Below are 27,964 nucleotides of genomic sequence, written 5' to 3' on the forward strand. Positions count from 1 at the left end.
CCAGGGTGGGCAGGGAGGCTGCCGACAGGGTGGGGGGAGCAAGACAGACAGCAAGAGTAAGTGGAAGTGACAGGGTCAGACCAGGCCTTTGTCCTACAGCCTGATTAGAGAGTCTGCCCCCAGTTTCTTACACTTTGGGATGTTGTCCGACAAACTGGAGCTTAAATCTGTCAGAGCAGAGTAGAGATTGGAGTTGACGTCCCGGGAACATATTCCTTGCTGTGCAGAAATCCAGCCCTGCTGGGAAAATGTAAAATGCCCATTCCAGCCTCCTCTGAGCTGGAGGAGATGTGAGCTTATCTTCTTCCTTCAGCTATGTTGGGTGGTTGAGACTGAAGAGCAGAGAGGCTTGTCCAGGAGCAGGGATCTGCCACGAATGGTCCATGTCCAGTTCCAGACCAGTCTCTCCAGCTTCATCCTCTAATGGAGAAGCAGCCCTGGAAGCCAGATTGTTGCTCTCCAGCTGAAATCACTAGACTGGGCTTGATGTGGTGGCAAAGGCACTCACCATGTGTGAGTGAGACTTCAGCAGGAGATTCCTGCTCCTCCAGGGAATCTCAGGGTGGGTAGAAAAGCTCCATTGCAGGCAGGGAGGAGGCCTGAGGCTGTAAGGAGTGACTTTTCAGACTGGAGGTGCCAAGGACTTCTCTGGCTGCTGTTGTTGAGGAAGAGCCTTAGTAGGAGGGGATGCAGAGCAGGAAGGTCTGTACAGGCAGTATTAGCCAGACCCCGGCTGTGCAGGCACTGAAAACTGAGCTTCTCAGTAGTGCTGGGGTTTTGACAGCCCTGAGACCACTCCATGCCCCACCTTGAGTTGCCTGGGGAGCTACTGGTGTGTCTGGTGCAGTGCTGAGCACCAGATCTCTCCTCATCTGGCTCTTCTGCAGAGGGAACCCAAGTTGCTTTTCTGCTGTGAGGCTCCTCCACAGACAAGTCAAAAAAGAAAAGAGCCCCATGATCTTCTGAACTCATCCTTTAACCCTCACTTTTAGTCCCTTCTCCTGCCTTTTAACTCATCTGCACTGCCTGGGAAGTTCATCACAAAAATCCCAGGCTCTTAAAACACATCTTATCCCTCTGGGACCACTCCAGGTGAGAGTTTCCAGTTTCTCCTGCAGAAAAAGACCCTTTGGTGCATTAAGTGGGGAGTCCTGCCTGGAGCACAAGAGCCAGGACAGCCACTTCATGGACAGTACAGGAGCTGTATAGGGATGCAAACCCCTTTCTGGAGTCTGAACTCCTCAGAGAAACACCCTCAAAGCTCCAGAGGTTGCAGGTTGTGTGACGGCTGTTTTTTTTTTTCCTTTCCCCTTTTACAGTTGCAGTTACTGTGGATGGGCTGGAACATTTTCCAGCTGGGTGCATCTGCCTATGGACCAGCATCCTAAAAGCTCTGGGGTCTGGCAGTTGTTTGGGAAACACCCCCTAACCATCAACCCATAGCCCCCAAAATAAATAAATAAAGAAAAACCCTCTAAGATGAAACCAAGATAACTAAATAACAAGAGCACTGTCCTCTCCAGGCTCGGGTAGCTGCATATATGATTGTCAACTTGATGAAATCCCCCCGGATGTAATGAGCTGATTTTCTGCTGTTAATATTGCATCTGCTGATGAAGGATTCGTTAGGATAATGGAACGAAGCTAAAATATAAATGACTCGCTGTCAAGAAGCAGCTTTTGCTTGTGTTCTCCTGACAGTTCCTCGGCCATGGCGAGGGAGTTGTGTGTGCTCCACACACGTTTGGGAGGTGTGTGCAATTATTTGGTCCTGTATGTACAGGGACACACGTGTCAGGGGATGTTCCCCCTCAGCTGATTGCCCTGGTAGCCTGAAAACCCACAGCGTGTGCCCATCCCAACCTGCAGGCACACAGAAAGTTGCTCCTTTGCCAGGCTGAGAGGGGAGGGAAGGTGTGCTGCTGGAAAAGGATCTCTGCTTTTACTCCAGGTCTTTTTTTGGGTCTGGCATGTTCCTTTTTTCATTGTGTTTTGTTGCCAGAGTCGCTGGGTTTTCTTCCTAAACAAGAGAAATCAGTTTAAGCGTGTTAGAAAGTGAATCAGATCTTTGATCACAAAGAGTTTTGAGATGCAGAGTATTCTTTTCATGGGAAAGATTTGGATAAAAGTGATCTGATTGCTGAGCAGTACTCTTACATCTGTGTGTCAATTCTCAAGGTTCCACTGGAGCAGGAGTTGGGGTTTTTTCTCCTTGCAAAAAGTAAAATGGAACCAGCTCTGTCGTTGAGGGGATTTCAACTTTCATACAGTTTCACCCAGCACTGCTTGGCTCATCCCATCTCAGGGCTGTGTGTGGGCATCTGAGCGTGTGTTAAATCCTTGTCATCAGATACACAGGGAGGAAAAACTAAGAATATGTTTACAAGTATCTGTGGTATCTGAGACTTTCTGTACCTTTCATAACAGCATTAACCAAAACAGAACATTGCCAACCCCTCCTTTCACCCTGTGCTTAAGGACATTTGGTGTTTTCCCTTCAAGTCCCTCTTTCTGAGCACAGGGGACTGAATGAGAATCTCAGTTTTCATTACTTGTTTGGGGGTTTTAGTTTTTAAACACATTTCCTGCTCTTCTGATTGCCATGGAGGGGGGAAAAAAAAAAGAATGAAAACATCAAATGGCTCAAAAATGAAATTTAAAAAGGGCCTTGCTTTCTATTATTATTTTTCAAAGCACATTTTTCAGTCAATAGTGCCAGGGATTGTAGCAATGATTTTAAAATTATTATTATTATTTTATTTTTATTTCTTTTTTAAATAGCTGGGGCTGCCACTCCCAGATGAGCTGTTTTTCCAGAGGTGTGAGGCAGTGGTGTCCCAGCCCCTCTAACCTGCACATCTTTGGTGGATGTTCAGTCTCCTCTCCCAGTCCAGCAAAACCTTCCCTGGCCTGGCCCTACTTTTGGGGAGTTCTCACTGCTCAGACTCTTCTCCTAGCAAGGAGCATCAGTGGTTTAATTGAATCATTCTTTACAAAAGACCATGAATATAAATGATGGGGGAGGGGGGAAGACACATGAATATGATGCTAGAAATGTGGCACTGAAATGTATTTGATGGAAACCATCTTTGTGACACAGTGAGATTTAGAGTGTGTCCCTGTGTGTGTCTCTAAACATGGATGTAGCACTTTTCCAACCTTTTTTCTTAAAATATTTCTGTGCTCTTCCCCATGATAAACACTACGTGGAAGGAAAATTTCAGCTAAAAAATTAATTTCCCCAAGATATTTGGCAGGAAGAACAATCCTGTTCTGCCCAGCATTCTGTCTGGATTTGAGTGGGTTGTGCAAACTTTAGGAAGTGTGGGAGGTGGTTAATGGTCCCTTGTCCTGGAGACAGAGTGCAGGGGACCATCAAGTCCAGCCCTGTCCCACAGATGACTCTAGAGATGGCTCTGCATCAGGACTCTGTTGTACCAGAGAAGGCAGGGACATTTTCCAGGGGATCAGTGACTCACAACGGGAAGGTGGTACAGAAAAAGGTAGAAAGCCTTTTGTGTTTCCATTGCACAAACTTTAAAGCTCTGGACTCACAAAGAAGTTGGTTAACAAGTTGCAGTTTCTTGGCTGCCTCTTGGCAATAGTAACACATCCAGTCCCAGGCAACTGGAAGTCATGAGCTGGGCTCCAGAAATGTGGGATCACCCTAGAAGTTTGAGATGGAGCAGGTAAATGCCAAAGGGTCTGATATTCTTGGACTTGCTTGCTGAAGCCTTCAGCCTTTCAGGGCTTTTCTCTGCAGAGTTACCCTTGGCAAAGGAGAGGGGGTGGGCAGGGAGCTCTGACCAGCATCCTCCCCTCTTGGCATTTCTGAGGCTTCTCATACAAGTTGCTAAAAGGCAAAGAGCCAGATCCCAAGCCAGCAGCAACCAGCACAGCTCTGTCGGTGTCAGCAGGGCCTCCTTGATTCACACCCACTCAGGCTCTCCTCCTGCTGTCAGGAAAACTCTTTTGAGGAATTTGGTTGCAAATTCCAGCACTGCCTGGCAGGGACAGCACATCCGTGTCATGGGAGGAACCCCCTTGGCCTTGGGGCTTGCTGGACCTACAGCAACCATCCTGAGGGGGAATCACAGCTCCTCTCTCCTCAAATCCCTCACTTTGATATTTCCTCTCTTTCCATTCCTGTCCAGGTACTGCCAGGGCCCAGCAAGCCCCATCACCTCTTCCCATGTACCAGGTCTCTTGGGCGATTGCTTGGAGCATATATATGTGTTTCTGTGTGTCACACGTTTTTTTTTTCCTGGGGTCCCTTGCTTCATCATTATCTTAATCACTGTTGTGTTAAGTTTCATGCTTCCTTTGACCTTTACTTTTGGCCTGGTTGTGCTGTTTATCTGCCTCTGACACTTGTCCCCTGGTGCTATTGCCAGGGAAACCCAGCGCAGAGGCCTTTCCCTTTTTCCCCCACCCCCTTGTCCCTTTCTTCTTAAATTTTTTTTTCTTTCCTTCTTTTTTTTTTTTTTTTTTTTTTTTTTGTCTTTTAACATGGTTTTCCTAAAAAGTTTTTTAATCAATCAAATTTGAGGCAGAAAATAGGCTTGGTCACGCCTGGTCCTTGGGTCGTGTGACACTCACTCAGGGTCCTGACAGCTCCTCAAAAGGGGCACCCGGGACGAGGAGAGGGGGGGCCCCGGCAGCGCGTTTCCCCAGGAAAGGCCCCGTTTCCATGGCACTGCCCCCACCTCTCCGCCATCCGCCAGCCCCGAGGTGGGCCTGGGGCTCCTCTTCAAAAGGGGCGTTGGGAAGCGGGAGCGTGCGGGGCCAGGAAGACAACGGGAGCGCGGGGGCGGCGGTGGCTGTGCCGACAGCTGCCGGGGTTCTCTCTGCACCACAGCCCGTGGGGAGCCCGCGGGATCGAGCCAGGGCCCCCAGCCCAAGCTGCATAATCAGGGGCTTTTCATAAATGCCCCATTTTTCATCCCCATCTGAGGCGTTTGCTCCGAGAGAGCCTGGAGCCCTGAGGTGGAGAGACAACACTCCTGAGGCCTGTGCTCCGCTCCCCCGGCTCCTTCCTCCTCTGCCCTCCTCTCCACAGGTTGGCAGGGGGCTGCTCCTTGGCAAGTGCCTGTTACTTGGCAAGTACCCATTCCTTGGCATGTGTCCATTCCTTGGAGAGTGCCTCTTCTCTGCCAGACTGCAGCTGGTGCCCCTGTGAGGGACATGGAGCTGGCCTCATGGCTGTGTCCACCATGACAGGACCTGCTCTTGCCGCCCTTGGCGCTGCCTCTTCTCCCTCAGCCCCTTTCCCTGTTTTCCTCACCTCTGCTTCTCCCCACCCTGCCCAGAGAGGCATCTTGCCCTTCCACTGCCTTCATCCAAAGCTCTGCACCTGAAGTTTTAAACCACTTTTCTTTCCCCATGCCTCTTTCTCAAGTTCTCTGCTTTCCCTCTGCTCCCTCCTGTCCTTCTTTTCTCTGTGCCCTTTCCAGTTCCCTATTCGTGCAGGGTCTTTTTCTCTCTCTCTCTTTTTTATAATTAATGATTAGTTTTAATTGGTTTGCTTAGGCAGCCTGACAGCAAATTAGCAGGAGCCTGCCCAGGGCTGCCGAATGCCAAGTTTGGGGACTGCTGTGCTTTACAGATGTCAGGGTGAGGGGAACTCTGTGGGATCCCCCCTTGGCACCCCCCTCCTGCTGTGCTGGATGGTGCCATAGCTGTGCTGTGAGGTGGGGTTTGGGACCTTTCCCTGTCCTGGGTGCTGGGACCAGCTGTGTATTGGGGCCATCCAAACCCTCCTGTCCCATGGCTGGCTCCATCACTCCAGAGGTGGCCACTCTGAGCCTCAGTTACCTCCAGGATGGCCCCTTGTCCCTTTTCTACCACCCAACGCAGGTTTTCCTCCTCTTTTTTGCATCACTTTATTGAGCTGGCTCGGGATCTGCTCAACAGGTTTGAGCAGAGGGGGAAAGGGTGAGAAGCAGGGCAGGGCTTCCCCAGGGAGCACTGTGCTGAGGGGGAGTCCTTGGGAGCAATGAAACAGGAGGCTCTACCCAGTGCTGAAAGGCAGGTAATGGGGAAGGGGTGGGAAGGGAAGGGGGGCTTTGCTCTTTTCTTCCTTCGCAGTGATTTCCCTTTGCTTTGCTTTTCTTTTCTTTGCCTTTTTTATAGCTCCCATTTTTCTTTTTTATGAGAGAGAAACTGCAGGGTTCTCCCAGGGCTGGGAAGAGCACTCGGTCCCAGGCTGCTCCCAGCCAGATGGAGGGGAAGAGAAGGGGGGCAGTGGGCCTGTAATCCTGGGAGGAGAGTTTTCCTGGTTAAAGAAGATTGAGGGTGGAGTCTAGGGCATTTCAGCATGTTGGTTTAGGAGGCAGGGGCAGACTGTGACCTATTTGGGATGCTTGTTACCCTCATTTTCAACACAAAACTTTGCTGACAGCTGTGGAGCCCTATCAGTGGCTGTGGTTGGTTTGGATTGTGCTACTGGTATTGCCCTGTAATGGCAGCCAAGAGAGGGGGAAGCAGGAGATGTCAGGAGTTTCCCTCTCCTCCATCCAACCCATGGGCTTTTCCTTAAACAGCTCTATCCCAGGAAAATCAGGGAGTCCTCCAGCTGCCCCTCGCTCTGTCCTGTTGGTTGTGCCAGTTCCTCACCTTGGCTCACCAGCATCTGCTTGGGCCAGTCTGGGGACATTTCTGTGCTGAAATTTCTGTCTCTCATTTCCCCTGAGAGAGTGCATGGGCCACATTCCTCTCACCAGCAGTGCCTGGACAGGGTCCACAGTCTGGGCTTGCAGAGGAAGGGGCTGGGATTTGTACTGCCTTTTGTTCTGTTCTGCTCAGCAGATGACAAGGCCCAACTGCATCTAGAGAGCAGACAGGATATTCCTTCTGCAAAACCTAGAAGGTTTGCTGGGGAGGTGGCAGGGGGGTTTGTTTCTTGTCCCCAGCAATCCTGGACCTTCTCAGTTGTCCTCAGTTCAGGTGTTAATGGGTGCTTTTGCCCTTCGTGGACACCAGTCCAACCCCCCAGCTGAGTGTTCATATCTAAATATGCCTTTTTATGGGGTCCAAAGCACACGCAGAGCTGAAATCAGAGGGATATGGTGTCTTCCTGGGATTTCTGTCATGCAGGAACAGCCTTTTTGTCAGTCACAGAGGTCCCTGCTGTATTCCAGATTCATGAAAGATGGAAGCCAGCACAGAGACGTCTGCTGGCAGATCCGTGTGCTCTTCAGCTCTGAGTGTCCTGGCAAACACCCTGCTGTGATACCTTGCTGCAGTCTGGCCCCTTCCCCGAAGATCTGGACATTTAGAGCTCACTCAGGTGAAAATACTGATAATGCACACAGAGACTGCTGCTGTGCAGGCATCCCCAGAGGCTCAGAGGCTTTGGTCGCTGTGCTTGCTCCTCTGCCCTAGACTCTGTGCACTCAGAGCTCAAGACCCATTCCCCAGGACCCTCAAGAGTCCCTATGTGGCTTTGGACCTTAGTTCTGCTTCTGGGTCGCTGCAAAACAAGGCTAAGATGTTTCTTCCTTTCTTGTGGAGAGAGGGAGAGGGAGACAAGGCATTTATACTCCCAGCTCGTTTCCTTTCTGTGTGATCTTGGCATGATCCCACAGCTCATGTCCATGCAATAGCAGAAGATGCTGCAAGGCTTCCATGTTCTGTGTGCTTGGGAAGTTCTCTTTCCCTTTTCACACCCACCCACCCTGTCAGGAGGTGCTTTAAGACCCTTTTCCTTTTCTTGTAGGCTGTTTACATTTCACTGCACTTCAGTGAGCCAGAAAGGGCTCATGTTGGCCATAGCCATCCCCTCATGTGCCAACAAGACTGGGACAGATCCAGCTGAACCTGGCTGTGTCATCTGTCAGCCCCATGGTGACCAGTGCTGAGGAGTAAGTCATGCTCAGAGTTTTTTGCCATGTGTGGCTTGGGCCAGGCCAGATGTGTGACCATGTGCCCAAAGTCCTACTAGTGAGGCACTTGTGGCACTCAGCAGAGAGTCAGGGTCTGGCAGTGTGGTGGCATCTGTGTTCTGAGCTCTGGGTGGGAGGCACTTGCTTTGCAGCTTTTCAAGTTTATTGCTGATACTGGGGCTGATCTGGAACAGTTTTATAAATTGGTATTGCCATTGGAGTGTCAGGCACTGTTCAAAAGCTAAAGGAAGGCCACAGCTCCTTCCCATGAGAGCAGCTGTCCCTCTGCTTTGGTGTCACAGTGTCCCTTCACTTCTCATTTCAGCAGTGCAGGTTGCCAATATTCCACCTCTCCCTTTGCAGTTCAGGGCACTGCTTTGCAGCTGTATAATTCTTGACAACTGAGCAGCAGCTGAGCATCACCAGCTGTTTCCCCATGGAGCTACAGGAGGGAAACTGAGGCCTGGAGCTGAAGGTACCTGTAGATGCCCTCAGAGTTCCTGGGGTGACTCTCTGAGGCTTCATGCCACTTGGGGTGCCCGATTGCACATCCCAGATGCTGCCAGCCCAGCCTAGCCTTGCAAATGGAACTGAGGGGAGCAGAAAGCAGCCCTGCTTCTTACTTCATTTGGCTTGGCTGCCTGCCCTTCCTCTCCTCTTCCTCCCCCAGCACCCCCTCTCCACCAGCACGTGCCCTCAGCCCTGCCTGTGCCAGCAGCCCGAGCTGGCTCCTTTAAGGCAGGCACACTGGGAATTGTGCACGGTGCCAGCCTTCCCTGCCAGTGCTTCTCCCGCTTCCCCCTCGGAAAGTTTCCTGCCCAATTGTTATGTGCGATCCGATCTGAAAGTTGCTCTCTAAGCTTCTTGTCACATTTTGACTTAATGAAGTGCAACTGGAGTGGGAATTGGGGTTCATCACGCCAGTCTCACTGCGCTCCCTTGTTGTCAGAAAACAGGGGCGGTTGGGGACCGTAATGCAACGCTGCAAGTCGTTATCATTCCGGTCAGTCTGTTTAACACAAAATTAAACAAAGAACTAATTAGTGCCTCATGAATTAATAAATGCGCAGTTGCTGGGTAGGAAGGGGAGGAAGGAAAAAAGGTTGTTGAAGGAAAGATACTGAAAAAGTCGAATTAGGATGTTGGGTCAAGGGGGACCAAAAAAAAAAAAAAAAAAAAAAAAAATCTGAGTCCACTTTGGCGAAGAGTTTGGATCCATTGGTTTCCATGGAATAAGCTCCCCTCCTCCTCCTCCTGCTTGTCTGCTCTAGAGCAGCAGTGTAGAGGCAGCCATGGGGAAGAGGAAGGTCTGGATTTCTTCATGGTGTTCCCTAGAAGTTGGAGCTGGGATCCACAGGCCAGTAGCCAGATGTAAATATTTATCCAGAGAGCTTTGTGCCCAGATGTGGGAGCTGTGAGGTGTGGGGTGGAAGCCCTTCCTCGGAAAAGAGGGAGGCTTCAAAGGAGGTCACGGGAGGCACGTCTCGTCCCTTTATCCCAACACTTTGGAGCTTCATACTTTCTGGTGAGAGGTGGTGTGTCCTGGTTGGGACCTGTCCCCAAAGAAGTTTGTCTCCCTCTGGCTTGGGGAAAGGAGCCCACCCTTGGCCTCCTGAAGCAGAGGAGGGAGCTGGAGCATGGAAAACTGGAAGAGGACAAGGGGTCAAGGATGAGGTGGGGCAGAGGCAGAGAGAGGGTGTCAGTCAGTGAGGGAAGCAGGAAGAGGGGCAGGGTGAGGTGGCACCCCTGGCTGGGGAGGTGGCAGCAGGTTGCTCGTTCTTGTGGAGAATCCAAGATTGTCAGAGTAACAGCACATAATCTCAGATTAACTCTGTTCAGCAGAGCTGCCCCTGCCCTGCTCCCTGCCCTGGCTGTGCTGGTTGGTCCTGCTACCCATGGTGAGGTCTGCAGCACTGGGGAGGGTGGTGGGGGCTCTGGGGACTGTGCTGGACGCCCACCCAGCTGGGCAGCCCTGCAGGTGCTGAGCTGCACTGCGAGGGCTCTGCTCCAGCACATTGTCAGGCAGGGAAGCAGGGAAGCAGCAGAGCTGGGGGAGGGAAGAGTCCATCCTTAAGAGGACATGTCAAGTACAATTAGCGTTATCTGTCTAAATATGTACTGGGAACACAGAATACAAGAGGAGGCCTGGCTGGCTTTAATGGAGACATATGCAAGGTCATATTGCCTCATACAATCCCCCAATCTGATTTGGGGATTACACATTCTAAGTAAATTGGCGTTATTCCTCTTGCATCATTGATAAGCTGTGGCCGAAAGAAGGGGAGTGGAAAAAAAAAAAAAAAAAAGAGAAAGAAAGAAAAAGAAAAAATTAAAAATAAAATAAAATTTAAAAAGTCAAAGCCAAGAACTGACTGTGCACAGGGGTGAGGGAGTGAAGCCGGGAAGGAAGAGAGAGTTACAGGCAGAGAGCTCAGGAGAAGGGAAGAGAACAAAAGGGAGGGAGAGAAAAAAGAGCATGACAGAACGCAGAGAAAGCGATGGAAAGAGCGAGGAAGGAAGGGAGAACAAAGGGAAGAAAAAAGCGGGAGAGGGGATGAGAGATCCAGAAGGACTGTGGGTGCCAGGGTGGGAGAAGACCTCAAGTGGGGGAGCTGTTACTCCAGCTGTGTCCTCAGCCTTGTTACACCAGCACTGGAGTGGGAAGGGAAGGAGCCAGGCTGGTTATGCATCTTCTTTGCCCGAGGGGCTCCCTGTGCTCTGTGTCCATCCATCCATCTGGGATATCTCACCAGCTCCTTCCCTCTCTGGGTCCCAGCCAGCACCAGGCATCTATCTTTGGCACAGCGTGCAGGCAGTGGTGGAGCACGAGTGGGGAGGAGCCGGCACCAGGACCCCTACACACGGGGGCTGCACAGACTCCCCAGAGCCAAACCCCTCACTCGTGTGCTCTGAGGGGCTGAAGCAGGGTCCCTGAGAAGGGCTGAGTGTTGACACACACTGCTGCACTGGGAGAGGGGCCATGGGGGTGCTGGTGCTTGGCTGGGGCTCCTGGATTCAAGCAGGGACTCACTGTGCATGACCTCGGGCCAGTTTTCCATTTCACTGCCAGGTCTGTGGCAGCTGTGATAGGTGGGGCTGCAAAACAGAGGCTGCAGAAAAGGGCCAAGCACCCTTCCCACTGCAGGAAGCTACCCCCTTGCTCTCTGCCACCTTCCAGCTCTGGGAGAGGGAAGTCCCTGGCTGCTGGCTGTGGAGCAGTCCTCCTCCTCCCACGAGCTCTCCTCCCACCCTGCCTCTGCAGGATAACCCCCTCCGGAAGTCTCACGGCACGGCTTTTATGCTCTGTCACATTTTTGGAACATATGGTTTTAAATAATTCAATTTACTTTTCATGTGTTTTGCTGTGACTTTTTTTCCCCTGTCCCTTTTCTCTTCCCTCCTCGCTCCCTGTGTTCTCCAGGAAGGAAGATGTACAGATGAGTGGATAAGGGGGTTCAGTACCTTGACTCAGTCCTGCACCCCGTTATCTTGTGCCCCACTGAGGTGCACAGGAGGCCTCAGCATTAGCACCCTGGTGAACCTCTGGGACAGAAGGGTCAGCAGAGGAAATGGGAAGATGGGAAAGGGAGTAATTTGGTGTGGAGCAAAAGGCACCCTTGGAGACGTGGGCAAAGTGCAAAGCAGCCTGAGGGCTGTCTGTGGTACCTGGGAAGCAGGATTCAGGCCAGTAATAGCTGCTCTCTCTATGCTAAATTATTCCCAGCCCTTGTTGGGAGTCTCATGCCCAGCTGGGTGTAGGAGTGCCATGTTTCTCATGATGTGCATGGCACTGCACAGTGCAGCCAGAAGCAGGAAAGCACTTTGCCACTGTGCAAAGTCTGAATGCCCTGTTCTGGCCTCCCTTGCAGCTGGATCTTAACTCAACTTTTGTCAGTGTGTGTGCCTTGGCCCTTGGTCGGGTGTGCCCTGTGTGCTGAGTCCTTTCTCTTCCCTCCTCAGGATGAAGTGAATTTAGAGCTAAAAACGAGGCAAGAAACCAGGCCTTGAAATCTCCGAAAGGTAGGAGAGACTTCAGACTGCAATGGGTATGTCACTACGCCCTCCTGGGTTCTCTTTTCCTCTGCGTGTTGCTCACACTTTATGGCCTGCTTGCTCTGGCTGTGTCTGCACTAGAACTTCTGGGACTGGACCCTTGTTAATTATAAAGAAAGATGAAAACAGAAGAAGCTCTAATTCAGACATGGCCTGTATGCGTCCTAATCCTGTCTTTGTCTTTGTACACCAGTTGTTCTGGGCACCTGGTTTTGTCACTGTGGGTTTTTCCTCAATATCCTCTCTACTGCCTCTTTGCAGATAAAAGAACTGTGTAAGGGCTTTGGTGAGGAAGGTACTGCTTTATCTTCATCCATGTGGGCTGGTGGGAGATGGTTAAGGCCCTTTCAGTGAATAGGATGCAGTCTCCATCTACTGTGAAGTTTTGCTGAGTTCACATAATTTAAGAGGGTGATGTGCATGCTCTCCTCTTCCTCTGGCACATTTTATCTGTTCAGCCTGCAGCGCCGTGTGGGTAGGTTGGAAGCACCTCTGTGTCTCCAGCAGAATCCTGACTTTTCTGGCTTTTCCTTTTCCTAGACCCTCATTGCAAAAAACACCCCAACTTCACATCCTTCTGAGGCTGGAGGGTCACTGAGAGGCTTAAAGCCCAGGGAGATGAAGGGTGATTGCCTCTCCTAACAGCCTTGTCTCCATGTGCTGGGCTAAGAGTCCCTCCTCCAGTGATGGTCACCATGAACTCCCTGCCACACCAAGGCAGTTCCTGATCTCCTTGCCTCTACCTCCTGTCCTTAGGGGGACCACGGGGCTCCCTTGTGTGTCACCCAAAGAGATCCCATTCTCTTCCTTGGGTCTCAGAGCACACTCTGAGCATCCCTGCAGGAGTGGGGACCCCCGAGCCCCAGCATTCAGGAGCTCAGAGGCTGAGTCCAAGTGGTATCGGAGGGTCTGGGGTGGGAGGGGGCCCCAGTCCAGGCTGGGCAGTGTCAGAGGTGACCGGTGGAAGGCCAGTGTTATGTAAATACCACTGCTGTAACATGGCAGGCCTGAATGGCCCTGTGCTTCCATCCATCATTGCTGGGGAACAGAAGCCTCCCTGGGAGCACGGGGGGCCGGCAGCGCGGGGCATGCAGACACAGGCAGCATGTGCCCTACTCATAAACTGTTTGTTTTCTTTTTGTCTCTCTCGTTTCGGGGCACCCTGCTGAGAGCAACTCTCTGTTTTGTGCTTGCAACCTCTCCCCCAACCTTCCCCCACCACTTTAGCCCTTCCTTTTCCTCCCTCCTTCTACCCGCCATCCAAAAAACGAAGGGGGGGGACAGGGAGGGGGGGGAAAGAGAAAAAAAATAATAATAAAAATCCCCAGTTCACATTGCGGCTTCTTTCTCTGACTTCAAAGGCTCCCCATCATTGTTTGGGATCGGCAGGCAGTGGCCCTGAAAACGTGATCACAGCCGGGCACAGTGTAGGTCACCACCGAGCGCCATGCTCCGGGTGCTGAAAGGAACAGGCAGATTCTTCCCTTTTCATGCTTCACAACCCTGGTTACAGCTCTCTGCCTCGCCCGCGTGCTCCTCGCTGCGTGGCTATTCTTGCTCTTTTCTCCTCCTTTTCCTCCCGCCCTCCCTTTCTCTCAGGTCCTTCATTTCTCTCTCCGTTCCCTCTCACTCTGCCCTCTGTGCCCAGCTTCACCCACTTTTCACTCCTTCATCTTCTTTCTGTTACTTTTTTCCCTCTTCTCTCCTGCCCAGTGCAGCATTGCTGCCCCTCTCTCTCCTCTCTTTGGTGCTGTTACATGAATCCCCGTTTTCTTTCTCCCTTTTCTCTCTCCTGCAGGTCAGGTTGGAGGTTGGTTTCCTCCCCATTCCTGTTAGGAAGCAGCCTTCCTCTGCCACTTCCCTGTGTTTCTGTCTCACTCCCTGTGCCCGAAATCATGGAGGTTCTGTTGTTCCTGGAGCAGCCCGTGCACTCCTCTTCTCCCTGGAAGGCGTTTGCCCACAGCTTTCATGTGCAGTGGACTCACTCCCCCGGAGCTGAGCAGGGCTTTAGGTGGAGCAGCAGCACATGGTGCCTGCTGACAGATTCCAGACTTGGTCTGCTGGGTAACCTGCAAGGAACTGGGTTGGTGTTACAGCTGTATCTGTGAAGCCACTGATTTTGTGTGTAACACAGGGAGAGAGAGGAAACGTTGGCATCTTGAAGTTCTCCTGGAAAATGAAACTGGTGGTAGTGCTGGAGGGCAGAGTTTAGACAGGGATAAGGCAGAGTGGAGCAGGTCCAGCAACTGGAATGGGCATCCCAGAATACTTTAGCAGTGGATTTCACCAGGGGAACATCACCCCCTTGTACTGAAACTTGGAGGTGTGTTTGGCTGCACAGTGAGCCACAGTCTGACAGCAACTCCTTCCCTGCAGAACATCCCCCCAGCAGCACAGCACCCCTCCAGCACCCTGTCCTCTGCCCCCAGAAGCAGAGATCATGCTGCTTGTGCCTCTGGTGATTTGTGAGGTTGTTTTAATGCCGAGGAGCCCACCAGGACTTGTCTCTTGCTAAATAGGCATATTAAGGGACATTGCGGCAGGGGTTATGGAGTAATAATTTGTCCTAATGAGCTGGTGTCACGTTCTCCTAGGCCGAGCTGTGTGTGAGCAGGAGCTGTGGTAGGAAGGGGCTGCATGGGCTGACCTGTCAGCACAGGTTAATGAAGTGCTGTGCTGCTCAAGGGGTCAGAGAGCAGGAGCGCAGTCAGCCCACAGCAACCCAGGGGGCTGGAGGGAAAGGATGGGGCTCCCCCCTCAGCCAGGTGCCCCATGGAAAGGGCTGTGCCCTGCAGGATGGAGCAGCAGGATGCATGTATGACACCAGGATCTCCGTGCTGTGCTGGTGGGCTGAGTGCCACTGCATCCCCATCAAGCTGTCTCTGCAGGCAGAGGTGAACAGAGTTCACCAGGGGTTTGTCCTCTGGCCTTGCAGGACAGCTCAGGTTTGCACATGTGGAAGGGGAGGCTGGAAGAGTCAGAGAGAAGAGATCTCACCCATTTTATAGGCGCTCCCAAGACTGTCAGGGCTGAGCTCCCACAGACAGACCAAAATAAAAACTCCTCACAACACCAGGGGCTAGGTGCAGTGGCCAGTGATGACAGTCAGTGTCTAGCCAGAGGAAATACCATGTGTTCATCCTCACCTTTCTCTGTGCACAAAGTGTATCAACAGCCAGAGGAAATTCTCTCTCTCTTTCCTGGTTACACTTTCTCCTTCCCCTATGCTGAGATCCTTAGCCTTGCACAGCAACTCTGAACCCAGGCAGTCACTTCTATCCCTTGTGGGTAGCTGGGCAGCAAAGGCACAGGGAGAATTTTGCTGGTCCAGCACTGGGGAGCAGGTTGGCAGCAGGACATCCTGAGTCCTGGGCAGCTGTGGTTTGAGCAAGGCTCCACAGCCTGCAGGTAAGGGCAGGAAAAGCCAAGGAGGATGAGTCCTTACCCAGCTGCTGCCTTGGGGATCCATGGGGATCCCACCATCCCATCCATCCTGTGGCAGAACGGTGCCCTTGGCCACACCAGCACACTGCAGCCTACAGCAGAAGCACTTTGTACCATCTTCCCCCTCCTCCCCCTCATTTTTCTTTGCTCCTTCCCCCCCTACTTCTCTTTGCTTTTCTCTGTCTCCATCTCTCTCTCCCTTTCATCTACTCGGAAGGCTTTACTCCACTTCCTTGTCACCCTAATTGATTGCATTAACCTTTCAGCGTATTGGATTTCCCCAGCACCGTGCAGAGAGCTCTGTGCAATATGCTTATAATCCAGGCTGTAATGGACAGGGAGCAGTCAACGAGCCCCTGTTCCAACAGGTTCTGCTGACAACTTCAGCTCGGGGAGGGGGAGAGGGAGCCTGCCCAGCACAGCCTCACAACTCCCCAGCCAGCAGGGTGATAGTGTTAGTTTGTGAGAAGAGGATCCAGCTTGGGGAACAGGGAGGAGATGTTGTATGGGACTCTATTCCTGTTATTTTTTCTTGGGTCGGAGCCCCTCTCTTCTCTTTCTGCTCTGTTCCATCTGTTCAGTTCTAAATTAATGTGTGCTGTATGTTTATGCACTTGTTGCTGGTGGCAGGATAAGAGGACAGTATCATGGGGGCTGCACATTCCCACCTTGTGCCTGCGTTTGCTTTTTCCTTTCATTTTGGTGTATGAGGATGTGAGGGAGGTGGACACTTTTCCTGGGGTTTCAAAGATAAAAGCATAGGAGTATTGTGCTCATGAAGAAGACAGCACCAGGGTGCAGAGCATTCAGGAGGCAGAAGCTCTGAATTATATCTCAGCCTTGGCCCTGGGTAAATCCTTCACTCCCTGGTACCTTTTTTCCCCCCCAGGATGGCAGAGCTGTGATTTCAGCACCCTGTGGTGTGCTCCTGTCCTCAGGAGAGGTGTGGGGAGAGCAGGGGCTGTTGGCTGTTGAACAACAAACCCACAACATCAGTGGCAAGAGCACATGAGGCTGTGAGAGGCCTGGTGTCCTGTTGGTGTCCTGTTGGTGTCCTGCTGGTGGCCAGAGCCCAGAGATGCTTTACCATTTGTTTTTTTTAGAAGACTTCAGTGATGGATCTGCCACCATCTCCTGGCAATGGTGCCCCCTCTAAAGCATCTCAGCTCAGGCTTCAGTTCAGGAAAATGCTTTGAGCACTGGGTTGAGTTGTGTTTCAGTCATTTAAACACATATTTACAGGCTTCATTCAACTCGGACTTTAGGATGAGACCTAGACCTTTGTGAGGCCCTTTTATAATTCTCCTTTTTAAACACCATTTATCACTAGGGGAGTCTTCATTTTTGGTTATGGCTCACAGTGTGAAAAGTAGCAGTGGTGGAAGGGTTTCTGCTGGCTTCAGAGGTCTTCAGGTCAAGAGTTACATCATCTGGTTGAAAGCAGAGTTACTTCTGCTGCTTTAGCAGGTGGCCCACTCTGCCCTGGGGGTGTTTAGAGCTGGCTTTAGAAACTTTGCAAGTTCCTGAGAGCACCAGGAGGAGGGGACAGGGCTGGATCCTGAAAGGTAACTCCCTGGTCTGCCTTTGTTTTTCCAGGAAGAGAGGAGAAATGACAGGAGTCAGAGAGAGGAAAAAAACTTTATTCCAGGTAATCATTCTGAAAAGTGAGAGGCTCCTTACAAGCCAGGAGATACTTGAGGGGAGGGACTTTATTTGAGCTTAAATGGAGGTGAAATAGGAGCAGGAAGCAAAAGATGAGAAATTTAAAGCGAGCAAGAGAGAAAGAGAGCGAGCGAGAGCAGCACCTCCTAAATGGAAGAGTAAACAGGCACTCCGAGGCATTAACTTAATTGATTGTTCTGCAACAGGCTGAACGCTGTGTTATTCTGTCGCCGTGGCAACAACCCAAAAAAATTGTCAGCCTGTTTGGATGAAGTGAAGCGAAACATTCTCTAATTTGCGGTGATCCGGGTGTTTGTTTTCCTTCCGAAGAGGCGGGGGCTCTATTGATCTATTGTTTGCACAGAGGGGGTTTTTTCATGGCGAGATGGGGAAAGCAGGAGGCCGGGGTGTGCTCCCGGGCAGGTGAGGCAGCGGGGGTGTCTCTGCCCTGTTTCCCCACATCTGCTTTTGCAGGGTGTCAGCTGAAACTCCAGCTGTAGGAACTGTCCCAAAGAAGCTTGAGAACAGGGGAAAGGGCTGGTCTGTGAGGAGCTTGTGCCAGAGCTACCGCTTTGGTCCTTCCTGTTCCCGTCCCTCTGGTTCTCTCCACAGCTGTGGTCTCTGTTAGGTCTCTGTTAGGTGAGGACAGCTACAGCTCTGAGGGACATGAGCAGCTCTGACCCCCCCAGCTCCCTTCCAACATTCACACTGCTGTGTTTGGTGTGTGCAGACCTGTGCCTGTGCACCCCCCGTACTTGTGGGAACGTATCATTGCACACTCAGTGAAGAGAACTCACCTTTGACTTTTCTCCCAGGACCACAGCTGTGGGAAGATAAAAGTGCCCACTTCAGCTCTCCATACAGCAGCAGAGGTGAAATCCTTGGGCCAAAGGACGGGGGTTTTTGTCCTCAGGGACAAAGGACCAAGGTGCTCCAAGGGACTGTGCAGGATGGGCGGTTGGGACGGCCCCAGTGGGAAGGGTGAGCCCAGACCCCAGAGGTGGGAAGAGGGACCACAAGTTGTGCAGTGGCTTGTGCCACCTCTTCATCTGTGTCTGGCCCCACACAGCCCTGGGGGCCAGGAAGGAGCTCCTGGGGATGCCACTCGCTGTCAGCACATGCTTGGTTTCAGAGTGAAATGTCGCTGCAGCACTTGCCTTCAGCTGGGAAATGTTCAGTCAGAAAGGGAAAGCCCAGGAGACCAGGGAGCAAGCCCACGTGGCCAGGAGTGAGCAGCAAGGCCTTGGGCCAAAAACATCATGCCAAGGGAGGGGTGCTGTGGCAGTGGAGGGGAAAGCTGGCAAAAAGATGCTTTACAGGGCTGCAGCAGGGGGAACTGGCAAAGATGGCTCCGAGCCAGTGGGAGAGTGGCAGAGGTGGCTCTGGGCCAGCGAAGGAGAGCAGAGAGGGTTTCCATGTGACAAAGGATCAGGAAGAGGGACAGGCTGCTGGCCTTCCTTGTTCATGGCCCTGCCCAGAGGTTTCACACTCTGGTTTGGGGTTTTCTGCAATCCTGTAGCATTCGGGCACTCAGTGGAGAGCCCTGGGTATCCCATCCAAGCAGATCATCCTCATTCCTCCTCAGCAGTGTCCCAACCCATGCACAGCTTGTCCAGCTGCTGCCCTAGGGCTCTCAAGTCGACCTCTAAAATTTCAGGGAGAGTAGTAGTAATATTTTAGTGTCAGGAGCTGGAGAATGCCTGCTTTGTGGGGTGTGCAGGGGCAAAAACCCCACAACATGTCCCTGCTCTCTTCTCTGCTTCTTTTTCTGTTGTCTTGGGATTTTTCCTCCTCTGTACCAGTTTTGCTTTATCATCTTTTTTGTCTTCTGTCTTTCTCTCTGTCTGCCTCTCCTCTATTTCACTCTCTCCCTCCGTTTTTTTAACTCTTCTGCTCTGTTGTTATAGAGGTGGGTGGGGATCAGAGGCTGTCGCTGGCGGGTGAACAATGTCCCCAGGCACTGTGTGGGGCTTGGGGATCTGTCCCCACGGCTCCTGGTGGGTGGGGGCACCATGGGCAGGTGAGAGAGGAGCTTCATGTCTCCAGGAGACAGCTGAGCTGCCAGTGAAAGTTTGGTGGTTATTGGCGTCAGGAGAAGCTAAATAACCCTGTAACTGGTATGAAGGTGAATTCACGGTCTAGTGAGCACTGAAAATACGAGAGGGCTCTGAGACAGGCAAAGCGTGGAGAGGAGAATACAACTCACCCATGGCTCAGGGCAGTGCTGTGTCTCCAGAGCTGTGCAGGGATGTGGGCTGGTGCCATCCTGAGTGCCAGCCACAGCACCCTGCTTCCTGGGGGGCCAGCCAGGATGAGGAGGGTGCTGGGTCCTGCAAGTTGGGAGGCAAATGAGGCGTGCAGACATTGACCCAGCACCCACAGAGGAGGTCTGTGTCCCCCTGGCTGTGGACAGCCACACAGACTGACAGCACAGCCCTGCACACATGGGTGCCATGAGGCTGGGCACATCCCTGTGCAGCAATGTGCAGCAGCCATACCCACGCAGGACCTCACAGGGTCCCATCTCTGTATGTGCTTGTGTGTGTAGATGCACAAACAGGGGCACGGGCACACACGTGCTACAGAGAGTCCTCTGCCATCTGCACCAGCTTGCAGTCCAGTCAGATTCCTCTCTGGTGTAAGTACACACTAGTCAGCACAGATTTATCCCAGCCTATCTTAAGTGTGTGTGTGGTTACCTGCTGTGAGCAGAAGAGTTGCAGGAAATCTCTTCTCCTTCCAGCTGGGAGAGGCTGATGCCTTGGAGTACCAGGAGATGTGCAGAGAGGAAACCCCCTTCAGCTTTTCACCTGGAGCTGGTGATCTCCTTGCACCGAATCCCTGGAACAGGGGAGCTGCATTTGAGGCTCAGCCAGTGGTGATTTAGTGTTAGACGCTTGCAGAAGAGACTTTGATTAATTCGTAGTAAAATCAAGTAGCACTTGGGTGCCAGCACCACATTCCAGGGTGAGCTGGCGACCGAGGTGCGCGCTGGGCGGGCTGCCAGGTGCCTGAGCAATCCCCGCGGAGGTGGCAGCGCCATCCAACCCACAGCCTCTCCCTGCTTGGGCTTCTTAATTATTAATTTATTTTTCTCCCTTCCTTGGCAAAAAAATAGTATTTGGTAACGACCTCAAATTGCAAAATGCTGATGATTTGGAGAATGTGTCACAGAAGCTCCAGGGTGATAAAGGGGAGACGAATCCCAGCCAACAATCCGGCTCAGCCAGTTTGCCTATTTATTAAAGAAAAAGCCCAGATCATTAACTTTTTTGTTGTTGTTCTGTTTGCGGGCAACTCCCTGCTGGCAACTTTCGGGCGCCCAGTAAATTAAACCGAGTATCGGCCTGGTTCGGGGCAGCCTGAGCACCGAGTTCTGGCTGTGAAATGTTAGAAACTGGCTCCGTTTATGTTAGTGCATGAATAAACCCTTTAGGGTACCAGGCAGGAGCTCTCCCTGGCATGAACGCGGTGTCGGAAAATCCTCACTCCTGCCTCGTGGAGGGTCAGGTATTGTAACCCGAGAGCTGAGCTTCAGTTCTCCTCCCACTGCTGGTTCACACAGTTAATTGCCCCTCCACACGTCCCTGTGCCATGTTGGTCCCTGGAGAAGCCAGGCTGGAAGAGAGCATCTGTAGGCACAGGCTTTGTTGGTTCCCCATTTGCCTGCTCGGTTTGGTTGTTGAATAAAGAACAGTTTAGGGATGGGCTTGCCTGCCTGGTGCCTCTGTGAACTCGAGAGAGTTTCCTGTGCTATCAGGGAAGGGTGATCGCATCCCCCTCCTCTGGATCAGCCCACGTGTTCACTGAAGTAGTGCTTCGAGCTAAATCAGTTTGCTGAGGGCTCCAGCTTCCCTTAATTCAGTGTCAGGACCGGGCTTGCATGGCTATTATTCAAGAAGCTTTATCAGAAGCACAAAGCTAGCATCTGCCCTCCTGCTTCCCTCTGGGCATCACCAGCTCTGCTGCCCTGGGTTTGGCACACGGAGGCTCCAGGGACTGCCTCACGGAGCCCATTTGCAGGCAAAACTCGTTTCAACTCCTAGAGAGCCTCGGCTGTTCCAGTGGCTGCAGGAGTGAGGTGGCTTGTCACTTGTCACCAGCAGAGCAGCATGGAGGTGCAGGGGGCTGGCTAGAACTGAGGAGCTTGTGTGGGAAGAGGGAGCAGAGATGCTGCTGAGATCACCACCCTCTCCCCTTTCCTCTTTCAACCCAACTGAGTTGTAATTAGAGCTGGATTTTAGGTTTTAATTTCAGCTGATATGGGAGCTTTTCCCCTCAGAGGTAGCCACCTTCTAGGCCTGGTTCATGTCCCTCCACGATGGTTTCTCTGGTGAAGGCTGCCCAGACCCGTGTTCACGTGGGTGCTGATGGGAGGAGAAGGGTATTTTTCAAGGTTTCTGCTAGGTTTTTTTCTTCTGAAATACAAGGATGTGCAATTTTTTTAGTTTCAATTTAGCATTGGAGAATTTTATAATTTAGTAATTAAAATCTCTGATAGGCTTTAGAAATTGCAGCTAATTGAATTTAATGGGAAGATGATTTTCAATTTTATTTGATTACCCGGACCCCTGGCATTGGTATTTATGGGAAAAAAATGGGAAATGTGCTGTGTGGGCTAAGATGGCATAATTGAATTAGGGCTAATCGGATTTCTTCGTCATGAATTTCACTATAATTTTCCTATAATTTTCCATTAGATATCTAGTTTACAAATATTCACAAAGAAATGAAGCTCTTTCGGAATGGAGATTGCTGGCTAACAGGATTATAGGGACGATAGCTCGGCACTGCCAGCCCGGGCTCCTTCAGTAATGCAATCGCTGCGTCTGCCTCACACTTACCACCCGACGCTGCTCCCTGCACCCCCCTGGCCTGGGGGGCTCCCGGGGGGCCGCAGCCTCCGGGGGCTTTGCTGCCTCTGCAGGGTGGTGTCCGTGTGCTGCTTCCCCACCCGTGTCCATGTGCTGCTTCCCCGTGTCCGTGTGCTGCTTCCCTGTGTCCATGTGCTGCTTCCCCATATCCGTGTGCTGCTTCCCCACCTGTGTCCGTGTGCTGTGTCCCCACCTGTGTCTGTGTGCTGCCTCCCCACCCGTGTCCCACTGCACTGCACGCGTCTCCCTGGCACCACTGCGCGACCTCGGTGCCCACCTGGGTTTGCTGGGTGTCACTTTGGTGCCTGCTGGTGACCCCACCCAGTGTCAGCCCTGGTCACAGGCAGCCTGGTCACACAGGGGACACGGATCCATGCGGGGCATCCTGGGCACCTCTGTGCGCGCTCATCACCGTGGTGTGGGGGGGAGACTTTGCCTCCCCTGCCCATTGCTGTGGTGGGGGTGTTGCTGTCACAGCCCCGAGGAGGTGGCAGTCAGGACCCACTGGGCAGTCCAGGGGCTCCCTTCACTGCTCTTGCTGCCCGTTTCTTCCCTCCTGCATCATCTCCCTTTATTTCCCTGCTACCGCTGCTAATGAATGAGTGTACATCCCTCCTGCTCTGGTGGGGACAGTGCCCTGCATCCCTCTGTACCATCCCCTGTGGATCAGAGCTGACACAGCTTCTGCCTGTGATGGGGAAGGTCAAGCAGAGTGGATAATGTGCCTGGCTCCCTCTGCCTTCCCTCCTTTCCGCCTCTTGCTCCTTCCCAAGCCAAGTCAAATCCAGAGTGACTGCGTGGAGACCATCCCTGCTTCCCAACATCCCTTGTATAAAATCCAGCCTGTCTCTCTGCCTGTCCCATCTCTGTTGCTTGCTGGGCTGTATGTTGAAAGCCTTTCCCTGGCTCCTGGCGTGACGCAGCCCACTTCAAGACATGGTTGCTGGGAGAGCAAGTTATTATCCTGGGGAGTAAGCAGAGCAGCAGCTCCTCTCTACCCAGAGCCACTTGCCATCTCCGTGGCATCAGGTGTCCCGTGTATGTCCAGAGCAGGACAGTCTCTGCTAAAGCACCTGTGACAGTCCAGCCTTGTGCTGGGTGCCTGGGCAGGCATCACCCTGATGTCTGTGAACACGTGTGTGTGTGTGCACAGGACGTCTGCCTCACATGTTTGATTGCATCCACACGTTGGTGTGCAGGAACACAAGGTGGCTTGCAGCTCCTCTAGACAGAAATCACCTTTTTGCCTTTTTTTTTGTGCTTGCCCCCTGCTCTGCAGGAAAAGGCCTTACCCGGCCTGGAACCTGCCCTTGGGCAGTGGTTCCCTGGTGCCCCCAGAGGCCATCGCAGTGCCTGGTGTGCCGAGCTGGGGCTGGGGGCTTCCTGGGGACAGTTCTGGGCTGGCTCATTTGGTGGTGTTGCAGGCAAGAGCCCCTGCTCTTGAGTGCCAGGCATCTTCCCTGTTGGATGCAATGCCTGGGTAGGACTATCCCCTTGCCTCCTCGCCCTGAAATCCCCAGGCTGCGCTTTTAATCGCTGTAGTAAATTGTAGCTAATTGTTAAGTGTATTCAAACCCCTGCCACTCCTTCCCCCGAAGTCTTCTGGGCCCCTGTGGAGCACGGGGCCGTGCAGCGTGTGTTCCCCACCGTACGGCCACTCCTGGGGCAGTCGTTCCCTCTGGGCAGTGGTCAAGAGATGAGCAGCAGTTGGTTTCCAGCAGATGCTGGAAGTTGTGGAGTGTCTGGAAGAGCAGCAGCCACATGGTGGGGAGCTGGTGTCAGACTGTTTTGAGTCACGCCAGGGAACAGTAAAAGGCAGAAGCCATCCCGGCGCAGCCCCGCCCGGCACACCGAGACTCCGCGCGGCTGCTTTGGCAATGCTTTGAGGGCACCATGTGCCAATAATGTGATTGAAACTGAATTGAGAAGGAAGGAGCAAAAGAGAAGGAAAGGGAAAGAAAGCACGGATTGTCTGCTCCTGCCGCCCAGGCCCCGAGGCCTCCGGGCGCCTCCCTTGACAAAACAGAAATCAAACAAAATTACAGAAATAGGGCAAGAGCATTTGCCTAATAGACTCCCCAAGCAGGAGGAGGAGCACGGCGCTGCCAGATCTCCAACCTGCAATCTGAGAGCCAGCGCCCTGAGCCCACATGAATCCAGAGCACGGCCCCAGGCCCCAGGGTCAGCTCCAGTGAAGGAGGGAGAAACTGCCAAAAAAATGGGCTACGCATAAAAAACAAAGAGCCACACAAAGGGGGATGTCCCACATATCAGTGTGACTCACCCCCTGCTCAGCCCTGGCACACTGTCTGCGGGGAAAGCATTAAACTATAATAATAATAAATTAATCATCCTTCCCCCTCCCATTGCACTTTTCATCTGAGGATCTCTGAGCACCTGGCAAACATTAATTACTGAGAGCTCCTGACGCCCCTGGGAGGGTGGGAAGGGACAAGGAGAGATCTCTTCACCTGCCATGAAAGGGCAGCAGTGGCTGGAGCGGACAGGGCAGCTCTCTCCCTGGCACAGTTCAGAGCAGGGTGAGGGGTGCTGCCTTTCCTCGAGTGCTCCAGGGAGCTGCTTCTGTGCCAGGCATGGCCAGAGGCAGCTCTGCCTCGGAGAGGATCCCTGCCTTGGAGGGATGGGGAAGAAGGGGAGATGCTGTCCTGATGGGGGGCACAGTCCCCAAAGGAGCAGAAAGCTCCACAGCCTCTGAGAGGAAAGAACAAACTTTTCTTGGGTAAGAGGCAAAGAAGGGAGGATGGGGAAATAAAACCTGATCCTGTGACTGGAGATCGCTGAGATAGGAAATCAGGCCTTGCCGTTGCGTCAGCTGCAGGGCGTGGACTTCACCTGAAAAAACACCTTGGCAAGTTGTTCCTGCAAGGAGGAGTGGGAGGGACAGTGGGAAGTCTGCGGAGGGGATCCTCCGGGTGTGTTTAGGTTGTGTGTGTGGGTTCATGTGTGTCATGGTGTATGGTGATGTGTGTGTTTGGATGTGAGGGAGCACAGAGCATCATCTTCTTTGTTCTGTGGGGTGCATATGCATGTTGTGTGTGCGTGCTGGGATGGGAGGGGTGGGGAACATTTGTATACTGATGTGTGAACGTGCTCAGCTCAGTGCATGTAGAAGAACAGGTATGTTTAGAGGGTCTGTGTGGCTGCCTATGTGCAGTGACACATCCGTGTTACAGTGAGTGTTCCCCCTCTGAATGAGTCAGAGATACAGCCAGGTATCTTAGGGTGAGCAGAACTCTTAAATATTAAGTTAGGAGGGATGGAAATGGAGAAATCTGGGTGACATGAGGTGCAGTGAACTTACAGGACCTATCAGCAACCTCACAGCTGAAAGGCAGCTTTAGGTCCAAACTCAACTACTGCAAAGCCAGAGGTGAACTGGCACAAGCATTTCTGGCACTGTCCAATATTTCCCAGGGTAGGATTTTCCCTGTGGGTGCTGCAGCATCTGACTCGGGTGTAGGGACCAGGGCAGGCTCTGACGAGGATTGTGGGTGATGTTGGCAGGGCTGGTGTCTGTGCCAGGGCCAAGTGAGGCACAGACAGGCAGGACTTTGCAGAGAGCACCGGGTGACAGTGCTGGCTGGAGCTGATGGCATGGTTAGAAACCAGCAGGGGAGGGCTGTGGCAACGCTGCTGCTGTTCAGCCCATTTCTCTAAAAGCAGCAACTTGACTGCACTGGATGGGAAGGGGATCCCTGTGCCAGGGCTCAGGTCAGGGGTGCTGCCTGGCTGGCCCCCCCCTGGCTGGTGTCTGGGCAGCACCCCGGGCAGGACACACTTGCCTCCTGCCTGACGCTGCTGTCCCCACCCTTCTTCCTGGCCCGGAGGGTCCCTGGGTGGTTCTGTTTCACTAGACTTTGTTTAGATTTTTTTTTTTTCCAGGAGAAGCCAGAATACTTGTGGTTTTCACAAATGACTCCCCTTCTCCTCTTCCTTCTCCCTGCCCTCTGGCCTGGTGCACTGCCCGTACATTACATGACATGTAAATGCAGCACTGGCTGAGCCAGGTTAGCTGATGAGTTACAGTCACAGTGTTGGGTTCCTGGGCTCAGGACACTCTCCTGGTACATGGAGCCAGGTACAGACCTGGGCTGCTTCCAGCCCTGTGACTAACCTGTCCAGCCACTTCTGGCGAGTCACTTCCCTTGCTGGTGCCTCGGTTTCCCCATCCATGCAGTGGGGTAATGATGCTGGCCTCCTTTGAAAAGCACATTAAGTTCTGCTTATAAAAAGGATTTAGGAGCCTGGTGAGTTAATGCACTGCTCCCCGGCCCTGGTGAGGAGCCTGCTCTGCCAAAATCCACAGAGCCAAACATGGTGTGTTCACAAAAACAGCCTACAACCTGCTCAAAATACCTATTTAATCAGGTAAATAATCTGCTCGTTTGTTTTAAAGAAAGAGGCTTATATCTATGTTTACCCAACACGCCTCTTAGAACCTCCCTCGCATTCTTTGCTACTTAGAAAAATAAAGCAACAAAAAATGAGGAAATTCGCTGCAAAAGAAAAACCACCCTCCTGTGGGCCGAGCGCGGCTGAGCAGCGCTGGTTTCCTGCGGGCATTGGGCAAGATGCTCCAGCCTCCAGGCTTGTGACACCCGGCACCGGCCACCGGGACCTCGCGGGCTCCGGCCCTCCTCGGTGGCTTCCCCAGAGCGCACACACGCGTGGGACAGCGGTGCCGGGAGCAACCCGCCCTGTCGCTGCACCGGGACCACGGGTCCTGCCTCCTCCACCCCCCCCCCACCCCTCCTTCCCCGGGGGGACCCCGCCGCATCCCGCCCAACCCTCCGCATCCCCCCGCGCTCTGCTCCCGCTCCTTCCCCGCCGGCTCCGGGGCTCCCCGGGCCGGGCGCGGGGCCGCGCTCCCCGCCGCGCATCCAGCGCTGCCCGCCCGTTCCCTGGGGCCGCCGGCGATGGGTGCGGGGCTGCCGCCTGCCTCGGGCCGGGACTGGCCCTCCCCGAGACCCCTCCCCGACCGGGCCGGGCGCCGGGGCCGCCCCAGGTCACCCCGCCGCCGCACCCCGGCCCGCTCCGGTCCCGGTCCCGGCCCCGCACCTGCCCCCGGCGGAGGGCCCGGCGCGGAGGCGTGTCTGCCGGCTGCCAGTCACCGCCCCCCGGGGCGGCCGGTGCCCGCCCCCGGCCCCGCTGCCAAAGTGACTCGGGGAGGACCGGCACGGCAATGACATCAGTGCTTTAAACAACTTGTTATTCGGGAGCAATCAGCTGCAATTAGGTATTAATTAAGTATTATGAAAGTTGATTATTTAAGTGAATTCGGCTTTCGTCTCTCCGACTATGGTAAGTACAGCACAATTGTCCTTTTCCTGCCCCCAGTCCCCCGCTCGGCGCAGCCCCCGCTCGGTGCCGGTGCGGGTGCCGGTGCCCCCGGAGCGGAGCGCTCCCTGCCCGGGCCGCCTCTCGTCCCCTCCGCCGCTGCGGGGCTGGGCGCTGCGGGCACCCTCGCTGAGACCCGGCTGCCCGGGGGCCGCTGCCGCCGCCGCACCGAAACTTTTCCCGGCTCCGAGGCGAGTGCGGGGCGGTGCGCGGGGCGGCCGGGCCGGGCCGAGCCGAGCGGGGGTGGCACCAGGTGCTGCCGGGGGCTCGCAGCCTCTTTCACTTTTCTTTCACTTGTTTTACGGAAGTTGGCTTCCTCTCCTGCCGCCGCTCCGGTACCGCTCTCCCCGGCCCCGCCGAGGCGGGTGGCGAGGTGAGCCGGGGGGCTCCGCTCCGCCGGGTCCTTCCCCCAGCGGCAGCCCCGCGGGCCGGGCCGGGGCGGCCGGGTGAGACGCGGGCTGGCCAGGAGAGGATGCGGAGGGGAAGTTTATGGGGGTTTTGAAATGATTCGGCGTTTATATTTGTTGTAAGTTGTGTGGGTTGTTTTCTCTTTCATTTTTTCCCCCTTTTCTGAGCTTTGGCGTCTCGTTGGTAAAGGTTGCTTGTCAGGTTCCTGTGCTGTCTAAATGAAAAGGAATTTAATTTATTTGGGACAAGGCAGTGTCAGATGAAGAGGCTGCTTATTACATT

General features: G+C 53.3%; 1 protein-coding gene across 7 annotated transcripts in view; it reads left to right on the top strand.

The window, feature by feature from the left end:
* The window catches only part of CASZ1 (castor zinc finger 1), a 195,363-nt gene that overhangs the window by 81,730 nt on the left and 85,669 nt on the right, over positions 1–27,964 (top strand). For 5 of the 7 annotated variants that reach the window (XM_030463455.1, XM_030463453.1, XM_030463459.1 and 2 more), the window contains exon 1: positions 27,074–27,238. Coding sequence is in view for 5 of the 7 variants with exons in the window: in XM_030463453.1 (XP_030319313.1) it covers positions 27,190–27,238 (49 nt within the window). In the remaining 2 variants the exon portion in view is untranslated. Of the gene's footprint in view, positions 1–11,843; positions 11,930–27,073; positions 27,239–27,964 lie in introns of those variants that run through there. The other 2 variants (XM_030463456.1, XM_030463457.1) reach the window with 2 other exon arrangements.

The sequence above is a fragment of the Calypte anna genome, chromosome 21 (assembly GCF_003957555.1).
Source record: "Calypte anna isolate BGI_N300 chromosome 21, bCalAnn1_v1.p, whole genome shotgun sequence".
In the NCBI taxonomy this organism is placed as follows: domain Eukaryota; kingdom Metazoa; phylum Chordata; class Aves; order Apodiformes; family Trochilidae; genus Calypte; species Calypte anna.